This window comes from Heloderma suspectum, chromosome 2 (assembly GCF_057233095.1).
Source record: "Heloderma suspectum isolate Gila_16-S chromosome 2, 16-S_ref, whole genome shotgun sequence".
Classification (NCBI taxonomy): Eukaryota; Metazoa; Chordata; class Lepidosauria; order Squamata; family Helodermatidae; genus Heloderma; species Heloderma suspectum.
The window spans coordinates 27,908,516-27,932,471 of record NC_139459.1 but is presented as its reverse complement, the minus strand read 5'-3'; the positions used below and the strand labels follow the sequence as shown (position 1 = coordinate 27,932,471).

Genomic DNA, 23,956 nt, shown 5'->3' with positions numbered 1-23,956 from the left:
AGCAGCTACGGTAGGTTATGGGCCCCAGCAAGGGACTGACCATGCCCAATCATTGATCCTGGAGGAGAAGCCACATGGCGCTGAATGGGAATCCAAACATGCACAAATCTAGCTTGGAATACCCCCGCCCCCCACCCCAATATGATGAAGCTGAATGTTTCTGTTTGCAACACACATCCTAAATGGAAGGATGACGATCTGTATCCGAAGGGCAACAGGACCCAATGCCAACTGGGCTTTTTTATATAGATGCTTGTGTTGTAAGGGAAAGCCCACCTTATTTTAATACTTGCTTTATCTCTGTTTTCTATAACAGGGTTGGAGAACTGCCGGCCCACTGGCTAGATCCAGCCTGTAATGTCTTTTCATCCAGCCCACAGCCTCCCATCCTCAGCCACATCTCCCCCTTCCTCCACTGTGTGTAAGCACAGAACCACGGTGGGCTGGCAGTGGAGAAAAGGGTCATTCTGTCCTTTCTCCAGCAACCCACTGTATTTGGCTCCTGGCCAGAGAGAAAGAGAAGCACCTCCTTCCACAGCCAGCACAGAAACCAAACAAGCTGTTGGAAGAGAGCTTGTAACATCATTTATCTCTCTGGGCTTGCTCTTGCCTCTAGGGACTGCCCCCTTCCTCTTCCTGTGTTTGGGGAGGGGGTGTAGAAAGAGGTGGGGAACATCACCTTTGTCTGGTCCATAGCAGCATCTGCAGCCAAAATGGACAGAGAGGTACAGAGGATGAGTAGGCAGGGAAAGCAGAGAGAACAGGTGAAAATGAGAAGGAGAGGGTTCTGGAAAGAAAAGCCCAGGGAGGGGGGAAGACAACCCATGATACTATGAAGTGGCAGATGCCAAATTCTCAGAGAGAACAAGTGAAAGAGTGACTCGGTTCACACAACATGACAACCCACACTCAAGTTTGAGCGTGGGTTGTCGTTGAACTGTGGGTTGTTATGTGTGAACCCAGCCAAGCTAATAACCCATGGTTTATTAACCACAAACAACCCACAGTTCACAACCCAACAACAAACCGTGGGTTCTCTTCATGGGTTGTTAGCCCAGCAGGGTTCACACAACACAACAACCCAGAGTTCAACGACAACCCACACTCAACCCATACTCAACCTGAGTGTGGGTTGTCGTGTGCTATGAATCCAGCCAGAGACAGAGAAAGAAAGGTATGTCTCTGCTCAGCGCTCATGCAGCCTCCAACAAATTATCCTTGATTAAATGTGCCCCTCAACAGAAAAAAGGTTTCTAATCCCTCTTCTAGAATGTATTTTGCTTTGGGAACCTTCTCATGGAAAGGCAAGATATAAATTTAATAAACAAACAGCCATTTAAAATCTAAAAGTCTTAGGCCTGATTTCTAAGCAGGTGCACTCAGAAGAAATTTTCACTGTATTTAATAGGATTTACTTCCAAGTGAGTGTGCATAACATCACAGCCTTTTTCTACCACAGCCAACAAGAACTACTGCAGCCCGCACATAGAAATACTGGAAAACCAAATAAATCAGTTCTTTAAAACTGTGCCACCTAACTCTAAACAGCAATTTTAAGTAATCTGGTTTATAATGCAACACCATCTTGCACAAAGGTCAACCGAGTGCCTTCCAAGCTCGCAAAAGATATAGAACTAGAAGTCACTTATAGGATAAAATTTCTATCTGTACCTGGGAGATGTTCTCACTACTGGACGTGAGTCTGCAGCTGATGAATCAGCTTCACGCTGGCTTCCACATTCTTTTTCTTTCTCAGCTGCCTCTTTTTCACGATCTTCTGAATAAGTAGAGTAAAAAATGTGGAGAGAGAGAGAGAGAGATCTGTACCAGCTTTGAAGCTCTTGCATTTTAAGATGTTTGGAAAGATGATCAAGTAAATCATTTTCTAAAAATGTGTAATATTGAAATTCACACAGCCTACCATGTCTGAGTTTTCATGGCGTCATTGTTACACCCTTAAGAGACAAGCCTCAAAGAAGGGGGGGGGCTTTTAGAGTCCCCTCTGTCTTTTGTAAAAAAATTCTATTTATAAGCCCATGAATTAAATAAGCTACCTCACTATTCAGAACTGGACCAAATAATAGAAATCAACCCCTCAGCTTACACAACTGAGCCTGCAGAGTGTGGACAGGCCTTTAATTTTGCTCAGATCAAAAATCCCATGGAAGGCTCAAAGATTAGCAAGTTCCAAATCACCTGGCCCATTTTGGATGCTAAAGTAGGCCTACGCAGGCTATGGCCCACCAAGATGAAGGCAGCCCACCAGCCAGGTAGTTTGGCCTCCCAGGTACTTAAAAACCCTCTGTTTTTCCAGTTCCTAGCAAGCAGATAAATCAAGAGATTTACTCAACGTTTGGGTGTTTCAGCTTTCTACCCTATAGTATTCTGTACAAAATTCAAGATGCTGGTTTTACCCAATTAAAGCATTCCAAACATACCTTGAAACCACCTGTCCCATCCATTCCTAAAACTGAATCAAAGGATCTTCTCTACGCAACCAGTACATCAAGTTCAGACAGCAAGAGTACATTGCAAGGAATTCTTCGGCCTATCCCTTGATGTCATTTTTCTTTTCATTTGGCCTCTTTTCTCGCCTGAACCATTTCATTGCCTTAGTCTGTGAGCCCCTAGGGGACTGGTTTATTAACAATTAGGAAAAACTGCTCTAAGCTACTCTGAGCCCATGTGATAAAACAGGATATGAATCAAATAAATAAGTAACATTGTTGCCCAATGCCTTGGAATGGGGGAGGTGAGAAACATAGGAGAAAGACTGTATGTTGTTATAAAAACATAATTCAATACTAACACTGATGATTTTATGTTCTTTTTAAACAAGCTGGCACTGGCCTCATTTTGGTGCCAAGTTTAAGACTTGGCTTATGGCTTGGGGTTTTACTGACCGTAGCTCAGTTGTCGGTTTGCTTGCTTGCTTGCTTGAACTGTGGATGATTTCAATGGATTAGTTTTATGTTGAAATTGTTATTGTTGTTGTTGTACCTTACCCAGAGATAAATTGATATAAGGTGGGTTAGAAATATTTTAATTAATAAATATAACCTTGATATGAAATAGGCTCTCTCACCCAGAATCTTCCTACTTCTTTCCACAGCAGTTCTTCGAGTTTGTTCAAACATTGCATTGAAGTCAAATGTTCGTGCTTTCTTTCCTAGGTGATGAGAAAGAGAGAGACTGATTAACCGAGAGGCCAGACTACATGAAAAGAAAAGACCCCGAGAGACTTACCAAAATACAAACAGGAGGATGAAAGTCAGTGAGAACTGGATGCCTTGTTAAGCATCTGCAATAATGGCTTCTTACAGTGCAATCCTATAGACATGTATAGGCCCTGAGTTCAATGGGACTTACTCCCAAGATAGTAAGCTGGGTGAGACCAAAGGATCATCTAACCCAGTACCCTGTTTCCCACAGTGGCCAGAGGTACCTCCAAAATGTCTACAATTTGGTCATGGAGGTAATGCTTCCAATAAGCTTATTCTTGCTAGTATCACAATGGGCACATTCATATGACACGCCAACCCATTGTGGGTTGCAAACAACCCACAGTGCGTGGTTTGTGCACCCGACAGATGACTGGGCGCACCACCCACAGTGCGTTAGTTTTCCCCCCACCCCACCCCATCAGTCCTCCAGCTGGCTCCGTTCGGCATCCCAGGGGGCTTAGCAGCAGAACCAATCTTGCCTGCCACCAAGCCTCTGTCCCCGCTTTGATCATGATCAGATCCTTGTTTGTATTGTTTTCTTTTTCTTAAATGCGCAAAAATGAGGCCAGGATTTCCCCCCGCATTTTCCCAGCCCCATTTTATGTGCGCAAATAGCCCCTTTATTATTTTTTTATTCAGTTATTCACAGTTGCACACTTGCGCAACTGCAGGCATCCAAAATATAGGGGCTTGACTTGGCTGCTCCCTTGTATGTCATACATACAAGGTAACAGTCAAGGCTAAACTGTAGCTATGATGTTTTCACAGTTTTGCACAGCTGACAGGTTGGGAAATGGGGAGTAGATCACCTCCCTAGCAAAGGCATACCCTGGGTTCAATGCATTGCCCTGAACCTTGGGGGTCACCTGCTAGGAATCCCCACTAGCCCGAGACCCCAGCAACTGTTTTAAGGGTGCTCAAGATGCCACCCCATTTTTTTTTTTAACAGATCGTGTAACCACTTCTGTTTTGACAGCTGTCAAACCAGGAGCAGTTACTCCCTTTGGGGTAGAAAAATGAGGTGGCGTGCACTTTTATACACAAATGGGGTGCTGCAGACTCAGGGAGGGGTGCACCAGAGGGAGGGGATCCCCAAGAATTGGGATGACATTTTAAATCCCTGGGGTCACCTGGCTAACTGAGTGATTTGACAGGTGGATAAAGTGCTCAAGATTACTGAGTTAGCCAAGTTCCCCCACCCGGATTTAAAGTCTTGCCCTGACCCGGAGGGGGGGGGGTTGCTTCTGGTCCACCCCACCCTAAGTTGGCAGGAGATCGTGTTCATATAAAAGTACATTCCACCCCTTTTTTGCTGATTTTCTATTAACTGCAGCAGAGTTTGACAGCTGTCAAAGGAGCTGTCAAACTCCAGCATGCCTAGTGGAAACGGGGGGGGGGGGGGAGAATGACGGGATCTGCTTGAAGAAGGCTCTTTATGCTTATGTGTTGGTGGAGTTGGGCCAAGCAAGGCAGAGGAGTTAGCTAAGACAAAGACAATATAGCAGGGTGGATAAAAATAGATGCTTAAAATAAATCCAAAATTAGATTTTTTCAGCCAAGTAACTATCAAACCTGAGCATTTTGCTTTTGGTTGCTACTTTATTTTTTATGAGAGCAATGCTGGGTGAAGACAGGGAGAAGTAGAAAGGAGCAACACTCAGAAAAAAAGACAACTGTCCAGCGTGCATCTTCCTGTATTCTCTTACCAAGGGTGCAATCCTATACCCACTTACTTGGGAATAAATCCCATTAAACTCAACTGAACTTATTTCTGAGAAGACAGTTATAAGGCTGTGCTGTTTGCCTCAAACTGTCATGTGTGCTGGTCATAAGAAAGAGCCTATATAGGAATATTTTATAGACATTCCCTCTATAGGTAAAAAGGAAAGCATGCAAAATATGTACAGTGAGAGAAAGAGATGTAAAGCCTTCTTGTAAGAATGAAACTAGAAAAATATTCTAGTTAGTTGTAAATTAACACGGCTTAGTGGTCAGATATGCACCATTGTTCAGGAAATATATGAAAAAGTTTCAATGGGAAACTTGATTTAAATCAATGATTTAAATTGACCTTGTTTGGTACTAATTGAAATCAATCCACCCTGAAACCACAAGCTCTCGAAACAGTTAAAACCAGGTATTTGTTGAGTCTCCTTATACTTGGAAATGTCCTTTAAGGCAACTCACCCCCCGCCACAACTCTATTCTGAACAGCTTCCAGCATTGTCTCCAGCATAAGGCAGGTAAATAGAAGTGAAAAATGGACACATGGAGTAGATACAGTTATCACTTATTTATTGTGGCTGCAGACCATGGATATAAAACTGCCATTTCACAGTTCTCCCTGCAAAAATAATGTTGCGTGCCCTGTGAAAGCTTCATTGCTTTGCACAAAACAGCCATGGAGTACAGAAGCAAGTATGAAGACAGAACACGTAGGTGAAACAAAGGTGAGGGAAAGACCAAACAGAAGGCCAGGCTGAGTCATAGAATAGTAGTAGGGTTGGAAGGGGTCTACAAGGCCATCGAGTCTGAACAGCAGGATCAGAAGTTCCTCTTCTCTTAGAGCAGAATCCAACGGGGCACTTCTGCCCCCGCCAATTCCTTTCTGCCCCTGCCAATTCCCTTCCGCAAGCGGTGGGTCCCACTGATTCCATTGCACAAGCTTTCCTTCCAGAAATGTTTCTGCTCATTTTGGATTGCCCCAGAAGTGCTTAATCACTGTTGCACAGGTGTTGGGGGCCCCATGTGAAATGAAATTGGCAGGACACAAGAGAATTGGTGGGGGCAGAAGCACCCCATTGAATTCTGCCCTTAGATCCCTGTCAGGGCTCCCCTTATGACCTGGGCCACCTGAACAACTCCTTAAAGATCTCTTGCTTCCTTAAGAGTCCCACCTTCCTTCTTTTAAACTTCCCCTTCCGAAGAACGTGGGGTTTAGGCTATAGGTGTGGACTGACACTCTAGACAAAGGGGTTTAACCACAACAGTTTCCTAGTAAAGTAAAGTAAGCAAATCACAACTAAAGGTATTACACAATAGAGCTGAGTGATAAAAAGGCCTTAAGAGAAAACAAAAGTTGAAAAACACAAGCTCCTTTATCCTAGCTGTACTTAGACTTCTCCATATTGCTTCTTCCTGCTCCTTCAGGCTCTGCTCTCCCCAACTCTCTCTACTGCTCTCTCACTCTCTTTATATACCCTTCTCCCTCAAAACCAAAACTACCATTTCAAACCTGAAGAAATAAAACTTACTGGGGAAATTAAGCTGAAACTTAACTGGGGAAATGAAAATATTCCTCTCAGGGATTGTTGTTGTTCAGTCGTTAAGTCGTGTCTGACTCTTCGTGACCCCATGGACCATAGCACGCCAGGCCTTCCTGTCCTCCGCTCTCTCCCGGAGTGTGCTCAAGTTCATATTCATTGCATCAGTGATGCTATCTAGCCATCTCATCCTCTGCCGTCCTCCTTTTGCCTTCAATCTTTCCCAGCATCAGGGTCTTTTCCAGTGACTTTTCTCTTCGCATTAGGTGGCCCAAATATTTGAGCTTCAGCTTCAGTATCTGTTCTCAGGGATATCCCCTCCCAATAAAAAACCCCCAGGCCTCTAGAACTGACCTTTTTCCTTGCCTGTGTAGACCTCAAACCTTCACAATCCCCCAGATGCATACTCATCAGTAGACCCAATGACAAGAACGACTCCATCTTGCTGCTTGAAATAGAGCCATTCTCAGCCAGCTGCTATATCACAGCCCTTCTGAAGCAGCAGGCTGGAGCTTTTCCCAGGATGCTGGAGGACTTTGCTGGATGCTCATCAACTATCTGAGAAGCAGGAATAGTACTTACCCATGAGTAAATCAGTTGCTTTTTGTGGGTGCAACTGCACACACACAAAGAACAGCATGGGACTGTTTGGAGAAGTAAAGACAAGGAGGCAAGTTTATCCTCCCCCAGTACAGAACTTTGTAGTATCAACATGACGCTATAACTGCATTTGCCAAGTCAGCACTGGGCAACCATATTTTTTAATTTAGCAAACAAATCAGCAAAAGCTGTGTGGTGGGGGGGGGTATACCCTTCAGTTTAGCTATACCCTTCATGTACCCTTTATATGAAACTGCGGGGAGAGATCATCAGGAGGTTTGGGGCTGAGTGTTATCAGTATGCTGATGAAACCCAAATCTATTTCTCCTTAACATCTTTATCCAAGAAAGGTATGGCTCCTCTGAATGACTGCCTGAAGTCGGTAATGGGCTGGATGAGGGAGAACAAGCTGAAGTTGAATCCAGGCAAGACAGAGGTGCTCATCATGAAGGGTCCTAATTCAGGTATTGAGGTATGTCAAACAGTTCTGGATGGGGCTGCACTCCAACTGAAGGAGCAAGTTTGTAGCTTGGGGGTGCTTCTTGACCCACCCTGCTCCTGGCACCCCAGGTGGAGGCAACGGTGAGAAGTGCCTGTTAACAACTTCAGCTGATGCTCCAGCTACGCCCGTTCCTGGAATAAGTGGACCTGGTAATGGTGGTGCACGCGCTGGTAACCTCTAGGACTGATTTCTGTAATGCGCTATACTTGGGGCTGCCTGTATATTTAGTTCAGAAACTCCAACTGGTGCAAAATATGGCAGCCAGGTTGGTCTCTGGGACATCCCGTGGAGACTATATTACACCAGTTTTAAAATCTTTACACTGGCTGCCAATTTGTTTCTGAACAAAATATAAAGTGCTGGTTCTTACCATTAAAGCCTTACATGGTTTAGGTCCAAGGTACCTTAGGGAGCGCCTTCTCCCCTACGTCCCAGTCTGCCACCTAAGGTCCTCTGAGGGCTCTCTGCTGCGGCTGCCTAATGTGAGATTAGCACATCACCACAACTACACCCCCATCTTTCTCCAGAACCTGCATCTTTGAAGAAGGGCTAGGATTCAATCCCTGACATTATGCTGAGTGTCAGAGGCACTCTGGCAGCAAATCGTCTTGCTGCTTGCGGGTGTCGCTGAAGCCCAGTGCCACGTCAGACAAAGAACCCTGACCCTTCTCTGAGTTGGGGTGGTGCTGGTGATGGGTGTAGACCCACTGAATTGAATGGGACTTAAGTTAGGCTAACACTGGATACAACCCATGGGATGCAAGGTGACATTTGCAAGGTTTGACTGGCTATCAAGGCCTACCCAAACATATCGAAACTGGCATCACGCTCCCAGTACATGCGCAGAGAACTGCAACTTCAGAATCACATGGGCACCAGTGGTGCCGCTGGGGGTATACCTTGGGACACAGTCCAGGGCCTCCACAGCCCAGGGGGCTACCCAGAGAGTGGCAGATAATGAGAGCATCAGGACAGCAAACGTAAATGCACTTTTATTCCTGTAGTCCTGATGGTGCTAGGATTTAAGCACGTTTAAAGTTAGAAACTGTACATGCTCAGAGTATTGTTGTCATCATTGTTCTAATATATCAGGAATTCAGAAGCAATTTTAAAGCATGATGTCAGGAAGGGGGAAGAGAAACATTAGCTGTGTGTTTCGCAGCTGAAGTAATGCACAGGGCCATCTAAAGGGGGCTCCCATAAGACCAGTACATTCAGGGTTGAAAATTACTTAGGGTGCAATGCTATACATGTTAGACAGAAAAAAAAGTCCCACAACTCCCAGCATCCCCTAGCCAGCATGGAAAAAAAGAGCCCCACAACTCCCAGCATCCCCTAGCCAGCATGGAAAAAAAGAGCCCCACAACTCCCAGCTTCCCCCAGCCAGCATGAAAAAAGAGTCCTACAACTCCCAGCATCCCCCAGCCGGCATGAAAAAAAGAGCCCCACAACTCCCAGCATCCCCCAGCCGGCATGAAAAAGAGCCCCACAGCTCCCAGCATCCCCCAGGCGGCATGAAAAAAAGAGCCCCGCAGCTCCCAGCATCCCGCAGCCGGCACGGCTGGCTGAGAAATGCTGGGAGGTGCAGGGTTTTTCCCCCTGTTTAAACATCATAGGACTGCGCCCTTAGCTGCACGGATGCCCACGCAACGCCTGCTGCCCGGCAGCGGCCCCTTGGGCTCGCCCGCCCTCTCTCCTTCCTCTCCCAGCCCAAGCCGCGACCCCTCCGCGTCTCCCCGCAACTCACCGAAGCCTGAGAAGCCCATGGTGGCGGCCAGCTCCGGGTCGGGTCCGGCCACCGCTTCGGCATCTGCAAGGAGAACGAGAAGGTTCAGGGGGGGATCTCCTGCGAGCAAGCGGCCCTTCCCCGGCGCCCCTTCCCAGCCGCCTGCCTGCCACTCACCGCTCTCCATGCCCGGCTGCTCCATGCCGAGAGCGCACCCGGCCTGCTCCAGGAACCGCAGCAGCTGCCTCTGGCAGGAGGAAGTCGCCGAGGAAGCGGCTGCTGGGCGAGAGGGAGCCGCTTCCCCGCCTCGTCCGCCACTGTGAGGCCCCTCGTGGCCGGAGGAAGTGCGGACCGCGCGTGGGGACCCACTGGATTCGTCCCCAGACCCGTACGGGTTTCATTCCTGTGCCGTGAACAACGCTGCCTTATACATGTCTGCTCGCATCGGGTCCAATAGGTCTTACTCGCATGTCAGTGGGTATAGGATTGCACTGCTAGGGCGCAATCCGATGCATGTTTACACAGAAAAAAAGCCCTACGGCTCCCAGTATTCTCCAGCCAGCGTGCTGGGAGTTGTAAGACTTTTTTCTAAGTGTAATAGGAGATAAGAAACTTTGCTAAACCTCTGGAGCTCGCTTAGGCTTTAAAAAATATATATTTTAAGCTACAGACCAGTTCCTCTCCACCACTCCCATGCACACGCACATGCACCAACAGCTTGCTTGGATGCTTTGATTAATTCCCCATGCTGGCTAGGAGTTGTAGGACCTTTTTCTGTCTAAACATACATAGGATTGCGCCTTTAATGTGAGACACATTAAGGGCACAAGCCTATGCATGTTTGGCAGAAAAAGAAGTCTTACAACTCCCAGCATCCCCCAGCCAGACTACGTCTCCCAGCATTATGCTGGCTGGGGAGTGCTGGGAGCTGTAGGACCTTTTTCTGTCTAAACTTGCATAGGATTGCACTCTTACTTCAGGAAAGACCATTGGTTACAAGGCCTCTTTAGAGCCTCCATGTTCAGACACAGGGTCTGGAAAGCACTCGCTGAGGCCCCACGACGGAGGAAGGCAATTGCCTTCAGACCAGGAATGGGCAGTTTGCGGCCCCTCAAATGTAGTTGGACTGCAGTTCCCATCATCCCTCATCATTGGGCTGATGGGAGTTGTAGTCCAGCCACAAGTTGCCTCCCCCCCCCCCCGTTAATTTAGACCCTGCTCGCGAGATGGCCACTATGGAAAACAAGATGATGGGCTCCTGGATCAGGGGGTAGGCAACCTGAGGGCCCTTAAGATGTTTTGGACTACAACTCCCATCAGCCAGTGTGGCAAGTGGCCAGGGATTATGGGCGTTGTAGCCCAAAACATCCAGAGAAGGCAGCAGGTTGCCTACGCCGCGACTAGACGGACCTTTCGGCCTGATCCAGCACGCCCGGCTCTCTCATTACGTTCCTATCGCCGCCGAGGTTCGGCGATTACGCCGGAAGTGCAGGTGTTACGGTTCCTCTAGCCTTTGCCTTTCTATGGTCAGCCACTGCGTCGGCGCGCGCGGTGGCTGACGGGATTTGGCGCGCGCGAGGGAGGGTCCTTCTCGTCTCGCTTCAGCTCTCCTGAGGAAAGCTCCGTTTAGATCGCCGCCGCCGCCGCCATGCCGGTTGCCCTCAGCCCGGCGGCCGTCCCGGGCCTGCAGGAGGCGCTGGAGAACGCGGGGCGCATCATCGACCGGCAGATCCAAGATGACCGCTGCTACCCGGACCTCTCCGAGTTGCTGTCCGTGCCGGCGCCCGGTGAGCCGAGCCTGAGGGGGCGGGAAAGCCCAGTTGAGGGGGCGCCCTCGCCTTCCTTCGCAGTGGGTCGATCTCTCTACCGACCCCGTCACGCCCCGCCCCTGCGCTCGGGTGTAATGTCCACATTCCGCACTAATATTCCCCCCGCTCACCGGCCCCGTAAGATTGATCACGGTGTGTCACGTGGGCTGCTTATATTCCATGCCATGGCAGTGCTGTCCAGTGGTTAGCAAGAACCAGCAAGGACTGGCAATCATAGAATAGTACTGTTGGAAGGCGCCTACAAGGCCATCGAGTCCAACCCCCTGCTCAGTGCAGGAATCCAAGTCAGAGCATCCCTGACAGATGGCTGTCCAGCTTCATCTTAATGCCCCCAGTGTGGGAGAGCCCACCACCTCCCTAGGTCATTGGTCCCATTGTCGTATTGCTCGGTAACAGCCCTATCGGAAGTAAACCTACTTCTTGGATCTTTGCTCCTCCTGGCTTTTGAGATCTGCCAGGGCTGAGCTCTCACTTCGAACCTCAAAGGTTCATTTATTTTTATAAAATGTATCCATCGATCCACATTGACAGGTAGCAGAGCAGTGTGCAATGAATTAAAATGCAAAATGGAAAACTCGACAGTAAAAGCAAGTACGTCACTAAGACAGTGGGTGGAATTTACTCTTCAGTCAGAGTGCTTACCTGGGGAAAAAAAGTTTTCAGCAAATCCTTGTTAATGTAGGCCTGTAAATTAGCCACCCGAAAGTTACTAAGGGCGCAATCCTAGACAGAAGAAAGTCCTACAACTCCCAGCATTCTCCAGCCAGCATGGCTGGCTGGGAGTTGTGGGACTTTCTTCTGTCTAAACATTAGGATTGCGCCCGAAGGTGCATTTGTTTTCACTCATAAGAGCAGATGGATATAGTACCCCATCCCTCCTTTGCCAGCCCCTCTCATAAATAAAAGGCAGGCTAGTAAAACAGTTTTGCAGGTTAGAAACAAAGCAGGCTAGCAGATGAGGCACAGAGCGCTGTGCTTTGCCAGCCTGCCATTCATTTTTTTCATTTCTATACCACCTAATAGCTTAAGCTCTCTGGGCAGTTCACAAAAATTAAAACCATGAAGTGCAATATAAAACAATATAAAATATGGAAGCTTAAAACTAGAATATAACAGCATATTAAAAATAAAACCTAGCACCATTGCAGAGATTTAAATTACAGATTTAAAACACCAGACCTAAAAGACTAGGAAGCTAAGGGCACAATCCTATGGCCGCTAGACAGCGGCTAGACAGCCATAGGATTTTTCGTTTTCCAGGAACTGACCTCGGAGCCAGCACTCCAAGGTCAGTTCCCAGAAAACCACCTCCCCACCCCTGCTGCCTCGTAGGCAGCACAGTTCATACCCAGCTCCGTGTTCATAAGAGCAGCGCAGAGTGGGGGGAAAGGCGGAGTTCCTGGGGGCAGGGAGGGGATGGTGGAAGCGTCAGTACAATGCTTCCTATGCGTTGTTCGCGCGCCCCCTCTGAGCCACCCCGGCTAGAGCAAATGCAGGGTGGCTGGAGCATGGAGGAGAAGATCACCTCCACACTCGCCCGCCTTGCATTGGATAGTCAGTCGCCTCCGAGTTCGGAGGCAGCCAACTATCCCCATAGGATTGTGCCCTAAAATGCTAAAATACTGGGAGAATAAAAAGGTCTTCACCTGGCTCCAGAAGGAGTACAACGTAGGCACCAGGCGAACCTCTCTAGGGAATTAATTCCACAGCCAGGGTGCCACAGCAGAAAAGCCTGTCTTCCTGGTAGCCAGCTGCCTCACTTCCGTTGGCAGGGGCTCACTTGCACATCCAGCATAGAAACATGGATCACTCTGTCCTTCTACTCCCAACCTGCCATCTTTCACATACTTGATATGCAGCCTCCTGCACATCTTGTATGGAAAGACAGTGGGCTGCTGGAGGAGGGATGAAGTACTCCATGCCTCTTCTGACAGCCTGCCTCATTTCTGCACTGGGTGGGGAAGAGGGGCTTCCTTTCCTCCCTGCCCAGCATAGCAGTGCAATGGGCTATTGGAGGGGCCAAGCACTCCGTTCCTCCCCCAGCAGTCTGCTTGGTTTCTTCACTGGACAGGGAAGAGGGGCCAGTGCTCCATCCCTCTTCTGGCAGCCCACCTGGGTGAAATTCCTAGTCACCAATGGCAAACAGATAAATTGTTAAAAACTAGGCTGTGTGAATGCCTCTTTAATAAGGGTGGCCCTTACTGCCATGAAAGAGGCAATGTTTTGGCTTTTGTTGAAGAAACCTAGTTTGGACCGTACTGATTTGAACAACTGGGCCTAGTTCACATGCAACATTAGCATTATGTCCAAACCAACAAGCTAGAGTTGTAATTCGAGAATTACTTTTTAAAATCTTTGAACGCCCAGAGAGCTCCGGCTTTGGAGTGGTATGGAAATATAATAAATGAAATGAACTCTGAGTTGCAACTCTGGCTTTTGAGGAAGAGACAAGTCAAAGTTCCAGGTTTGGATGTAATGTTAATCAAGCCAGAGGCAGTGCATTCTAGGCAGTCCAAGAACTCGTGGTTACGCTTATGTCATAAGCTACAAACGATTTGCCTACCTAGAGATCTTACAAAAGTTGTGGCATCTCCAAAACTGCTAATCTTATTAGCAGCTGCTGGGGCATTTAGGGGTGGCAGTCCGCCAAAACCCTTTTCTGGGGGTGATTATTATGTCATAAGGTACATGGATGAAACAAGAAGTACATGCTGGGGAATAGTGTACACAATTCCAAACTGTCCAATCTGATTGGCTTTGTTGGGGCTTTCTGATCCCTCCAAAAAGGGGTAATGGAGACCATTAATTACATCATAAGGCACATGGCTGAAAATGGTACCATGGGTTACTGTTGTGTATGAACTAGTCTCTTTTATGCAGTATCAATGTTGTCTGTTTTGAGCAAGGTATTGGAGTGGGTGGTATCTTCTCAACTCCAGGCAGTTTTGGATGACACTGATTATTTGGATCCATTCTAGTCTGGCTTTTGAGCTGGTTTGGAATGGAAACCACCTTGATTGCCTTGGTGGATGATCTGTGCTAGGGAATAGACACTGGGAGTACAGCCCAGTTCTCCTGGACCTCCCAGTAGCTTTCAATTCATTGCCCTTTCTGGGTCATCTCTCTGGGGTAGGACTTGGAGGCATGGTATTATGGTGGTTCTGATCCTTTTTGGAAGGATGGACTCATAAGGTGGTGCAGAAATCAACGAGCCTGTCATGTTAAGAATGTATACTAACAATTTCTGGAAGATATTGATGGTATATCTTGCAAGGTCAGTTTACTTGATTTAAATCTAAAGATGTGCATACATTTGTTGGTTTCTAGGTTTGTAGAGAGAAGCAGTTGTGTATTATATACTGAGAGACAGTTAATCTATTTGGATTAAAGATTTAACTGAAGTAAAAATACCCAAGCATTTTTGCTTGTTTTGTTTTTACTAGTTTTATTTATTTCACTTTTTTCACAATTACAGGTAGTCCCTCAGTTTCTGGAATGTCGGATATGGATTATCCATTACAGGGACCTGGTCTTCTTTTGATTCCCAGTCTTCCAGAAATAAGCTCAATTCGAAGAGTTCCTTTACCCCCTGAACTGGTTGAACAATTTGGACGTATCCTCATTATGATAATATTAATGAAAGGCCCGTGAAATTTCACAAGGCTGGAAGGATGGAGCTGAAAGGTCAGCTCCAGGCTGCTGGTTCATGCCTATTCATTCCAGCATTCTCCCCATCCCTTAGGATTGTTTTTTTCCTCTCTATCGACCCTGATTTGTTTTTACTTTTTCTTAGTGGAGAAAGGAAAAACAAGTTGCCCACCTTTGCTGTACTCTGCTGTTGCATCCAGTTCTGTCTCAAGTAGTTGCTAATGCCTAGCCCCTGCTGCAGCATCCTTTCTCTGAACCATGAAAAGAGCATTGGAAATGGTCTGGGTGGTCTTTTGTCTCTGTACTAAAATAAGCATAATGCCTCATAGCCTCATCTCCAGTGCCCATCTTTTCCTCACTCAGTAGTGGCTGTGATGGCAGAAGTCCAATCAGTGTGGCATGGTGAGAAGCAGGCCTCTGCCTTAAGGGTATAGCCTTACGGGCAAAGCCCCTCACCCTCCATCCATTGCCAGATTTTCACTTATGGCCTGCTGTGCCCTTCAAAGATGATGACAGAAGTGAGAGAAGTGAAATAAAACTTTGGCAACTGGTTTTGGTGCATATAAATAATTATGAGTAGATACTTGCATAATCATCAATATGACATTCTGCTCTTGAAACCGAATTTTGCTATTTGGAATAAATCACTGATGCTACTCAAGGCTGCTTCACACATGATATTTTTCCTGTACAGGTAATCTCTACGTGAAAGCAACTGTGTACATTATATAGGCATGAGTACACAACATGTGCATCGGCTTCCCAATCTGTAGTTGCAACAAGATAAATATACCACTCTTCAGAGGTTAGAGTGTGCAGGCTGCTGCAGGTGTAACACCTGAATTGCATTTTCCTCCTTCCATCCTTGCCTCTCCTCTGTCACAAGAATTCCCCTTGTCTTGGTTAAGGCTTACATCTGCTTCAGAAGCAGGCTAGCAAATACTGGTCACAAACCTTGATTAGACTGATGCTGGCTGCAATCCTTTGCACAGTTACCTGGGAGTACACCCCATTGGACATAATGGGACGTGCTTCTTGGTAAACATGCATAGGTTTGTATGGTTAGTCTTGGTTAAGACTAGTGGGTAGAATTTGCAATTGAGAGGAGAGGGACTGGATGGAGGAAGCATACAATCTTATGCCTGGCTCCCAATCTCTTCCACATTTTCTTTGAAGTTCATGATTATCAAGATTCAGGAATGTGTCAATTGAGCATTCCTGTAATCAATTGCTACATGTATTTTCAGTTTTACGCTTGTAAATACTGAGCTTTGAACTTCTGCAACCACCCTGACAGTGTAATCCTATGCATGTCTATTCAGAAGTAAGTCCCATTGACCTGGTTTGTATGTAACAACAAACCATACTTTAACCATGGTTTGTTGAATCGTGAGTTGTCGTTACCTGTGAAACTGGAGGTATGGGGTAATTATGGGTTGCTAACTATTAACAACCCACGAAGAGAACCCATGGTTTGTTGTTGGGTTGTGAACTATTGGTTGTTACACAAGAATCCAGAATCGTGGGTGGTTTCGTCAGGCTACAGAGGCAGCGGGCAAAAAAAAAGCCGCTTTTCATGCCAGTACTGCACTGCTACAAAGGCAGTTGGGATTCAGGGAGGGAGCAGGTGAAGTAGGATGGAAATGAACAACCCAGGAACTGAGAAAACAAACCAAGGTTTGTTTGATCATCTGCCAGACAAACCCTAGGTAAGGCAACAAACCATGGGTTATTTAAACCATGGGTTAGAGTTATGTGTGAACCAGGTCATTGAATTCAATTCAACTAATTCCCAAGGCTTGCAACCTCAATGATCTTTCAAGGCTGGACTTTTACAACTCTTTCCCCGCCCACTGCCACGCACAGACAATTTCAGACTTGTATCTCCTCACCTTCATGCATTTACTCCTTAAATCTGGATATTTCAGATATGCAATGCAATTGTATGATGGGAGTTTTTCCTGAGATTAGTAGAGCATGGCTGACCATTGACAGTGACATTTTTATGTGGAACTATGAAGATGGGTATGTAGATAAAGAATTTATGTCTAGGAATTTGTTTTGCATGATATTAAATTTGAAATAGATTATAAAATACAGTGTTTGTGTAAGAATCAGATCGTTGTGCTAACAAATTCCAGATACCTTGAGAAATGATTATGTACTACATCTTTTCTGTTTAATAAAGATTTTTCTGTTGTTCATTACAGAGGGGACCTGGCTTATTTTGATGGTCTCAGTGAAACCATCCTCTCTGTGGGCCTGGTGAAACCAAAAGCAGGTAACAGGCTGTGTAACAAAATCCACTTGGAGAAAATCACTTTGTCTTAATCCTTCTGAGAACCAGCTGCCATTGATCTCTGTTCTATGTTAGAAACAACATTTTCATACAAATTGTGCTTTCTGGATATCTTCATGTAGTGTAAATCAATGCTATATGCATTACTGAAATTAGTCCGGGGTAGGATATGTACTGGTTACAGGGCTTAAAGTGATATGTAATGGCTCTTGGGGTTGGCAAAGCTGTGTGCTTGAGAAGTGTGTGTTGTGTATGACTCTTCATGGTCTTGGATCTTGATTATGATTATTGAGGCTGCTATAACATTATTTAGATGTCTTCTCATGTCTTTATCCACAGGTATCTTTCAGCCCCATATACGGCACCTCTTGGTTTTGGCTACTCCTGTGGATATAGTAATTCTAGGACTCAGCTATGCTACCTTGCAAGCGGGTAATTCTTAGTCTTGTGGATAAACACAGTTGCTCATGTAGAGAGGCAGTAAAATGAATTTGAAGGATCTCCCCACTACCACCTGGGCTGAGACTGGTTCATGTTACCCACTCCCACCTCCTCTTGAATTAAGCTTCCTGTTTTACTGATGCAAGTGCCTGGCCAGCAACCAGTAGGTGGGGCTGCTAGCATAGGACTGTTGGGAGGCCAGCCCTGCTGCTACTTTTACTAGAAGTAATGACCTATTAAGGCTGCCAATTGGGAGTGCTAAGAATAAACAAATTTAAGATCGAGAAAAAAGTCTCTGTTAACAAACATATGTCAAGATAACTCACAAGGGTTATGTTCTGATAAAATCTCCCACTTGTCCTGTTTTCATCCATTGTCTCATGGAATGGATAGCATGAAATGTATTAATAGCAAAAAAATTGATATTGTTAATTGATCACAAGGAGATGAAATGGAATTTTGACTCATTTTGTAAAGGTGTGTGTACGAGTATTTAACAGAGACTTTTGGCTTGATTTTAAACTTGTTTACTCTGAGTGTTTAGGACTGCAGCCATAATAGCAAGCATTGTGAACTCTACAGTGTGCCCTTTAGAAAATAATGCTTAAGATCTCCTGATAGATACACAGATTTACTGTAGGTCTTCCTTATTTCTTGAAATGGTTTTAGTTTAATCAAGCAAAACAACAAGAAATATTTTTTTTATTAGGTTCTGGAGCCCTCAATGATAGTATGTGTGGTGGAATGCAGCTTCTTCCAGATCCTCTGTATTCACTTCCTACTGATAACACCTATCTGCTGACTATAACCTCTACTGAAAACGGGCGTATCTTTTTGGCTGGCAAGGATGGTTGTTTGTATGAAGTCGCTTACCAGGCAAGTAAAGTCTGCTAGAGATCCTTGGGGGCAGGGGGTAGGCAGGGAATGGAAAACGCTGTGCTCTTGTTGTCTCCCTTCTTGCATATTTATATTGCAGCTCTTTAAAAAAAAATTGATTACTGAGTTTCTTAGCGCAGAAATATTAATTTGCAGGTCCTACTGACCTAGTTCATTGCAAAGAATGCACTGAAAATTCTTTCAGAGAGTGCCAGTTGGCCCACTCTATTTCAAAATATGATGTGACTTTTTTCAGCTACTGAATTTATTGATAACCTGATGGGTCAATTAAAGCAATCCACAGGTTTGCATGATTATCAGATTTTAATGGTTTCCTTATTTTTGTAGGCTGAGGCGGGCTGGTTCAGCCAGCGTTGTAGGAAGATCAATCATTCAAAGAGCACTCTTTCTTTCCTTGTTCCATCGTTGCTTCAGTTCACATTCTCCGAAGATGGTAGGTAATGAAAAATCCTTAGCTAAAATATTAACGAAATAAAATACTAACAATAAAACATAGATGGATTTGTGTTAGATAATACATTTCAGAGGCCTGGCTCTTTTGGCCCAGCTGGATGCTTTTATTTAGATATATACATCCATACATTGATTACTTACATTCAAGCTCGGAGCCACTGAAATACTGACCTTTACTGCTGAATCAGTTTCATCTTACATAAATTAGGATCCTTGGGTAACAGGTAATTTTGCTGGTCTTAAATTTGGAATTACGTAGTGTTTGGGTAAGAGAAGCAATATTTTGGTAGTCGAGTAATGGCTTCTAGGCAGATGCTCATTATGAATAAAAGACTTTCTTAATACAGCATCCTAAATGTTAACAGGTTTAACCAAACAATTCTGGATTTTTAAAATTCATTTTGTAGATCCCATTGTTCAAATTGCCATCGATAACTCCCGAAATATCTTATACACACGCTCTGAAAAAGGTGTGATACAGGTATGACTCTTAATATATTCTGACTCCCCAGCGTTCACAAATTTGTTTTTAGAATTCTAACTTGACTACATTAATAGAAGCTTGCTACAGAACATAGTTCTAATACAGACTTGCAAATACATTTGTTGGGGTTGGGGGTTGCCTACCATTGGCTGTACTTCGTTCTGCACTCTTCTCTTTTTTCTTCTCTTGCCAGCATAAAGTTATCGTCTTCCCTTTAGCCATCAATCCTGTACCTGTTCATTTATGCGTAAATCCCATTTATTTATTATGTTTCTATGCTTCTCATGAGCTGAAGCACTCTGGATAGTTCACAAAACAAACCATTAAGGTTTCATGCAAAGATGATGGCAGGATTATATCCTGTTCACCATACATACTTACTACAAATTCCTCCACTCTGTGTCTTTCCTTCTGGAACCTCTGATACCCTTTCCTTTATTACTAATTTGCAGGCCTCCTCTGCCCTTTAGCTCCAGGATTTCCTTGTCCTCTCATCCCTATCCTCCCCTATCCTCAGCTTCCTTGTGTGCTGGTTCTGTCTCTGTACTCTATCCAGGCTTGGATAGGCTATCCATTCCACCATCCAACCTGCATTCAGTTAAAGAGGGCTTGTATTTTCCTCCTTGGAAATATCTTGGAATATACTATTTTCTCTTGAGGGTTAATTTGTCTCATGGCATATGTGAGCTAGACATTACAACATGGAATAATGCTCTGCAAATTTATTTTAAGCTCACTAAAATGTACATAATTAAATTACAGGTTTATGACTTAGGTCCTGATGGTCAAGGGATGATGAGGGTTGCTTCTGTTTCCCAGAATGCTCTTGTATCAGCAGCTGGAAAGATTGCCAGGTAACTGTATGCACGAAGAAATGGTGCCTGAGGTGCTAACTGTCTCTGTTATTACATTACACATAAATTTGGGATTATTTTGTTGACATGGTAAAGGTACATGAACTGCTGTCTTGGTTTTCTTTTAGGACAATAGACCGTTCTGTGTTTAAGCCTATTGTTCAGATAGCAGTGATTGAAAATTCTGAATCTATAGATTGCCAGTTATTGGCAATCACTCATGCAGGTAAGAATTCTGTATTCTTGTCTTTATTGCAAAGTACCATATCTGTGCCCTGGTTCATACACTTACTGGTGGCAATTTTTCTCACGTGGTGCAGGAGCAGGTGCACATTCCTTCCCTCTATCCCACACATAATGTGCCATATGAGGTAGATTTTCCATGTGGAGACCTATGTTCTTCCCTTGCATTGTCCTTCCCTTGCCCCTTTTTTGAGGGTGAAAGGATGGTTCAGACAAGTGCATTCCCATGTTGAATGTCTACATAATGTCCATGGTGGAGGGTAGGTGGAGACATAAAGCGTGAGGAAGATCGTGAGTCGGTGAGTGTCTGAACTGAGTAGAATTTAGAAAATGTTCATATGCTTTACAGGTAATCCATTCATTAATGAACTCTTAAGTATGGGTGAATATTTTCAAAATTTTCTAACACTTTAAACACCCTTATTGTATTATGCTTATAGTAATTAAGCCTCTGATGCTGCTTGAGCTGTATGATGGCAGGGAATGTTCAGCTGTTCAAAAAACAGAGCAGTTTGCAGAACAGCTTCTGTGAGGGAATGGAATGTTGTCAGTTTGGCTGGGATTAAAACCCCATATGAGGGATGGGAAGAGGGTGCAGAATAGGGAAGCTAAGGGGAAATGACTAGAGGCCAGGTGACTGAGGTAGGCAATGGACTGAGAAAGAGACAATAGGTAGTGAATGAGGCTTGAGAAAAGGAGAGAGGAAATAGAGGCAAAGAAGCAGTTCTGAAGAAACTTCACAATGCTTAAGCCAACGGCAGGCTATATGCTATAGGAGGAGGGAGAGAGGAGTGCTAAGGAGGCTGGTCAAAGATAGTGGGACAGAGTGGGCAGGGATCTGGAAAGGCATTACCTGAAGAATCAGTGGGTGGTGAAGATACATACAATTGAGGGTAGGAGGAGCAAAGAAGAAAGTAAGACTGTGGCAAAACTACATCTAGGTCCTACAGATAGGAGGGCCTATTGAGTGGAAGGAAGTTGGCAGAAATGGAGGTAGCCAATGTGGTGTAGGGTTGCTAGGTCTTGAGTCTAGATTCTGACCGGAAAATGCTGCTAGTTGTGGCCTCAGTCACTGTGCTGTTGTGACCTTGTGACCATAAGGGGACACTTTCGGTTAAGCAATGCAGGGACTGGGGCTAAAAATTGTGTATTGATTTGAATTAGTCAGGCTTCTGTTAGCATATATACTACCATCTTTAAAGTGGGAAAATGAATCCAAGTCTGTGTTCTGAGATAGTAAAGGAATTGGTTATTAGTACTAGAACTGGGGACATCCTGTGTAGCTCTGTTCTCATAACTCAAGACACAAAGTCCAGGCATTACCATGGGAAGCCAGTGATGTGCGTCTTCCAAAGAGCTTTTCCAACAGCCGTAAGTAGTTGATCTGAAATATGAGATATAGGGTACAAATCAATAAAATGCACTTAGTGTAGATTAAATGTTACATTCAAACAAATTGAAAGCAAATGGACATTGTATTAGAATACCATTTTAAGACAATTTAGTAGCGTACACTTCTCTTAAGTTATTTAGATTTTAAGGAAAATAAAGGCACTGAAAAATACTACACTAAGGCTTTACTCCTATGCCTGTTCAGACAGAAAAAAGTCCTACAACCTTTTTCTGCCTATACATTCATATGATTGCAGCCTGATTTTAGCCTCCTTGAATAGTTGTGCATGTGACTATATGAGCTTCATAGGGGGAGTCAACTGCAAAAAGGTTAATTACAACTCGATTTTAGATTTGACTTGTATCTAGTCCAGTCTCCCAATTTGACCTACTGTGTTAGTTCATTATGAATTTTATGAAACCCATCTGGTTCCCCTCTTTGTGTGCTAAGTTGAGGGCGGGGTGGAAGGAGCTTAGCATGTGAGGCAGTCAGCTGCCCTGGCTGGCATTGGCTTGGCTTGCCAAATTTAGCCTCTTCTCAGCCATCAGATCATGGCTCACGGGAGGACCAACACTTGGCCTGGATGGACCTGGGTGAGAATATCTCCCCTCCAGTCTTCCTACTGCTTGTTTAAAATCAGGCCTGTGCAGACCCAACAAGTGTCTTTCTGCTCTACCCAGTCTTTTCCTTACTTATTCTTGCTGTTGCCACTGAAGCCAGGCTACACCCTGCTATCAACATATTGTTAGCTGCCATTTTGATGGGCCCAGAAGGAGTTTTTTCCATGTTAGCAGTTGGCTCCTGTGAGGTTCTGGGGGTTTTGTCTTCTCCATAACAACCTCTGACTACCTACACTTTTTCCCCCTGTGGGGATTATTGCCTCGGTCACAACTGTTGCTGACACTGACATCTGGTGCTGGGGCATCTGGCAGAATCCTTAGTTGACAGGTGACTGAGGGACGGCCCTCCATTTCCTCACCCAAAAGAAGGGCCTTGGGGAGCATGGTCTGGTCTACCTCAGGATCTGATGCCATCAGCAGTGGTCACAGCGCAAGCTGCTGAGGACTGTTACTTTCCACCTTCCAACTTTTACCCAGCAGGTGAGCTGGATCGTGCAATTTCTGACAGCATGTGGGTTGCCTTTATCCATGCCTGCATGTTATGCTTTGGGAACATGTTACTTGAAAGGCGTTCAGAAAAAAAGTTGTCACAACTTTTTCTGACTTGTGTCCTTTGTTTTTTTCCGTCCCCACCTAGCTCCATTCCTGCCTGCAAGCAGAGCAAATTTCTAAAAGTAGAAAATTGTTCAAAGAAAAATATAGTAGTGAAAAAAAAATTACCTTCACATCACTGTGGGAAGCAGGTTTAGTTTACTTTTAGGATGAAAAACTTTTAATTTCTACAAAGGTGAGGTGATGTGGCAAAAAGTTTCTTTCCCCATACCCTGTTTTTGAGAACTTGAAAGATTTCACACTCTTGTAACATGTTGGTTGGTCCTAATTAGAGGAGGACCTAATTAGGTTGGTCCTAATGGAGACCAACGTAATTAGTTGGTTGGTCCTAGTGGAGAGGAGGAGGATTATTTATGTATGCTGGTTTGGGTTACTTGGAGGAAAAAAGGCAGGACATAAATGCAATAAATAAATAAATAAAAATAAGGTAATGCCCAACTATGGATTTTGGATTTTAAAAATATCTTAGGCTTTCTTCTCTAACTTTTTTATTAGTAGAATAACTAGTTCAACAGCTGAATTGAATCCTTTTTCAAAATATGCTCATAGCGCTTTAATAGTATCTCATGCTTTTTTCCTTAGGTGTACGAATGTATTTTAGCGTATGCCCATTTAGGCATCCTTTTGCTCGTCCTTCAACATTAACATTGATTCACATCCGCCTGCCCCCAGGATTTTCTGCTGCTTCTAATGTGGAAAAGCCATCTAAAGTGCATCGAGCTCTTTATAGCAAAGGTAGCTTTTGGAGATGATTTTTTGTCATTAATTTAAGGCTCCTGTGTTCAATATAGCCTCTTTTTCTCTTCTAGAAAGACAGTGATGAATTGTAAGATTTGACTTTAGGATCTGGATCTATCATAGTTTAATT

At 44.8% G+C, this 23,956-nt stretch overlaps 2 protein-coding genes across 5 annotated transcripts in view; one reads left to right on the top strand and one right to left on the bottom strand.

Moving 5' to 3' along the window:
- WDR70 (WD repeat domain 70) overlaps positions 1-9,564 on the bottom strand; it is a 183,854-nt gene extending 174,290 nt beyond the window's left edge. Inside the window, exons 1-4 of one of the 2 annotated variants that reach the window (XM_084833092.1) lie at positions 9,493-9,564; positions 9,337-9,399; positions 3,086-3,169; positions 1,672-1,777 (exon numbers count right to left, since the gene is read on the bottom strand). In XM_084833092.1, the coding sequence (XP_084689218.1) occupies positions 1,672-1,777; positions 3,086-3,169; positions 9,337-9,399; positions 9,493-9,517 (278 nt within the window). In that variant the 5' untranslated portion in view covers positions 9,518-9,564. The remainder of the gene's footprint in view (positions 1-1,671; positions 1,778-3,085; positions 3,170-9,336; positions 9,400-9,492) is intronic. The other variant, XM_084833093.1, reaches the window with a different exon arrangement.
- A 1,295-nt stretch (positions 9,565-10,859) lies between these two features.
- Positions 10,860-23,956, top strand: part of NUP155 (nucleoporin 155) — a 41,304-nt gene continuing 28,207 nt past the window's right edge. Inside the window, exons 1-11 of one of the 3 annotated variants that reach the window (XM_084833089.1) lie at positions 10,860-11,102; positions 14,620-14,757; positions 16,721-16,817; positions 17,003-17,073; positions 17,431-17,523; positions 18,242-18,408; positions 18,757-18,862; positions 19,290-19,363; positions 20,129-20,220; positions 20,349-20,446; positions 23,671-23,823. In XM_084833089.1, the coding sequence (XP_084689215.1) occupies positions 10,964-11,102; positions 14,620-14,757; positions 16,721-16,817; positions 17,003-17,073; positions 17,431-17,523; positions 18,242-18,408; positions 18,757-18,862; positions 19,290-19,363; positions 20,129-20,220; positions 20,349-20,446; positions 23,671-23,823 (1,228 nt within the window). In that variant the 5' untranslated portion in view covers positions 10,860-10,963. The remainder of the gene's footprint in view (positions 11,103-14,619; positions 14,758-16,720; positions 16,818-17,002; positions 17,074-17,430; positions 17,524-18,241; positions 18,409-18,756; positions 18,863-19,289; positions 19,364-20,128; positions 20,221-20,348; positions 20,447-23,670; positions 23,824-23,956) is intronic. The other 2 variants (XM_084833090.1, XM_084833091.1) reach the window with 2 other exon arrangements.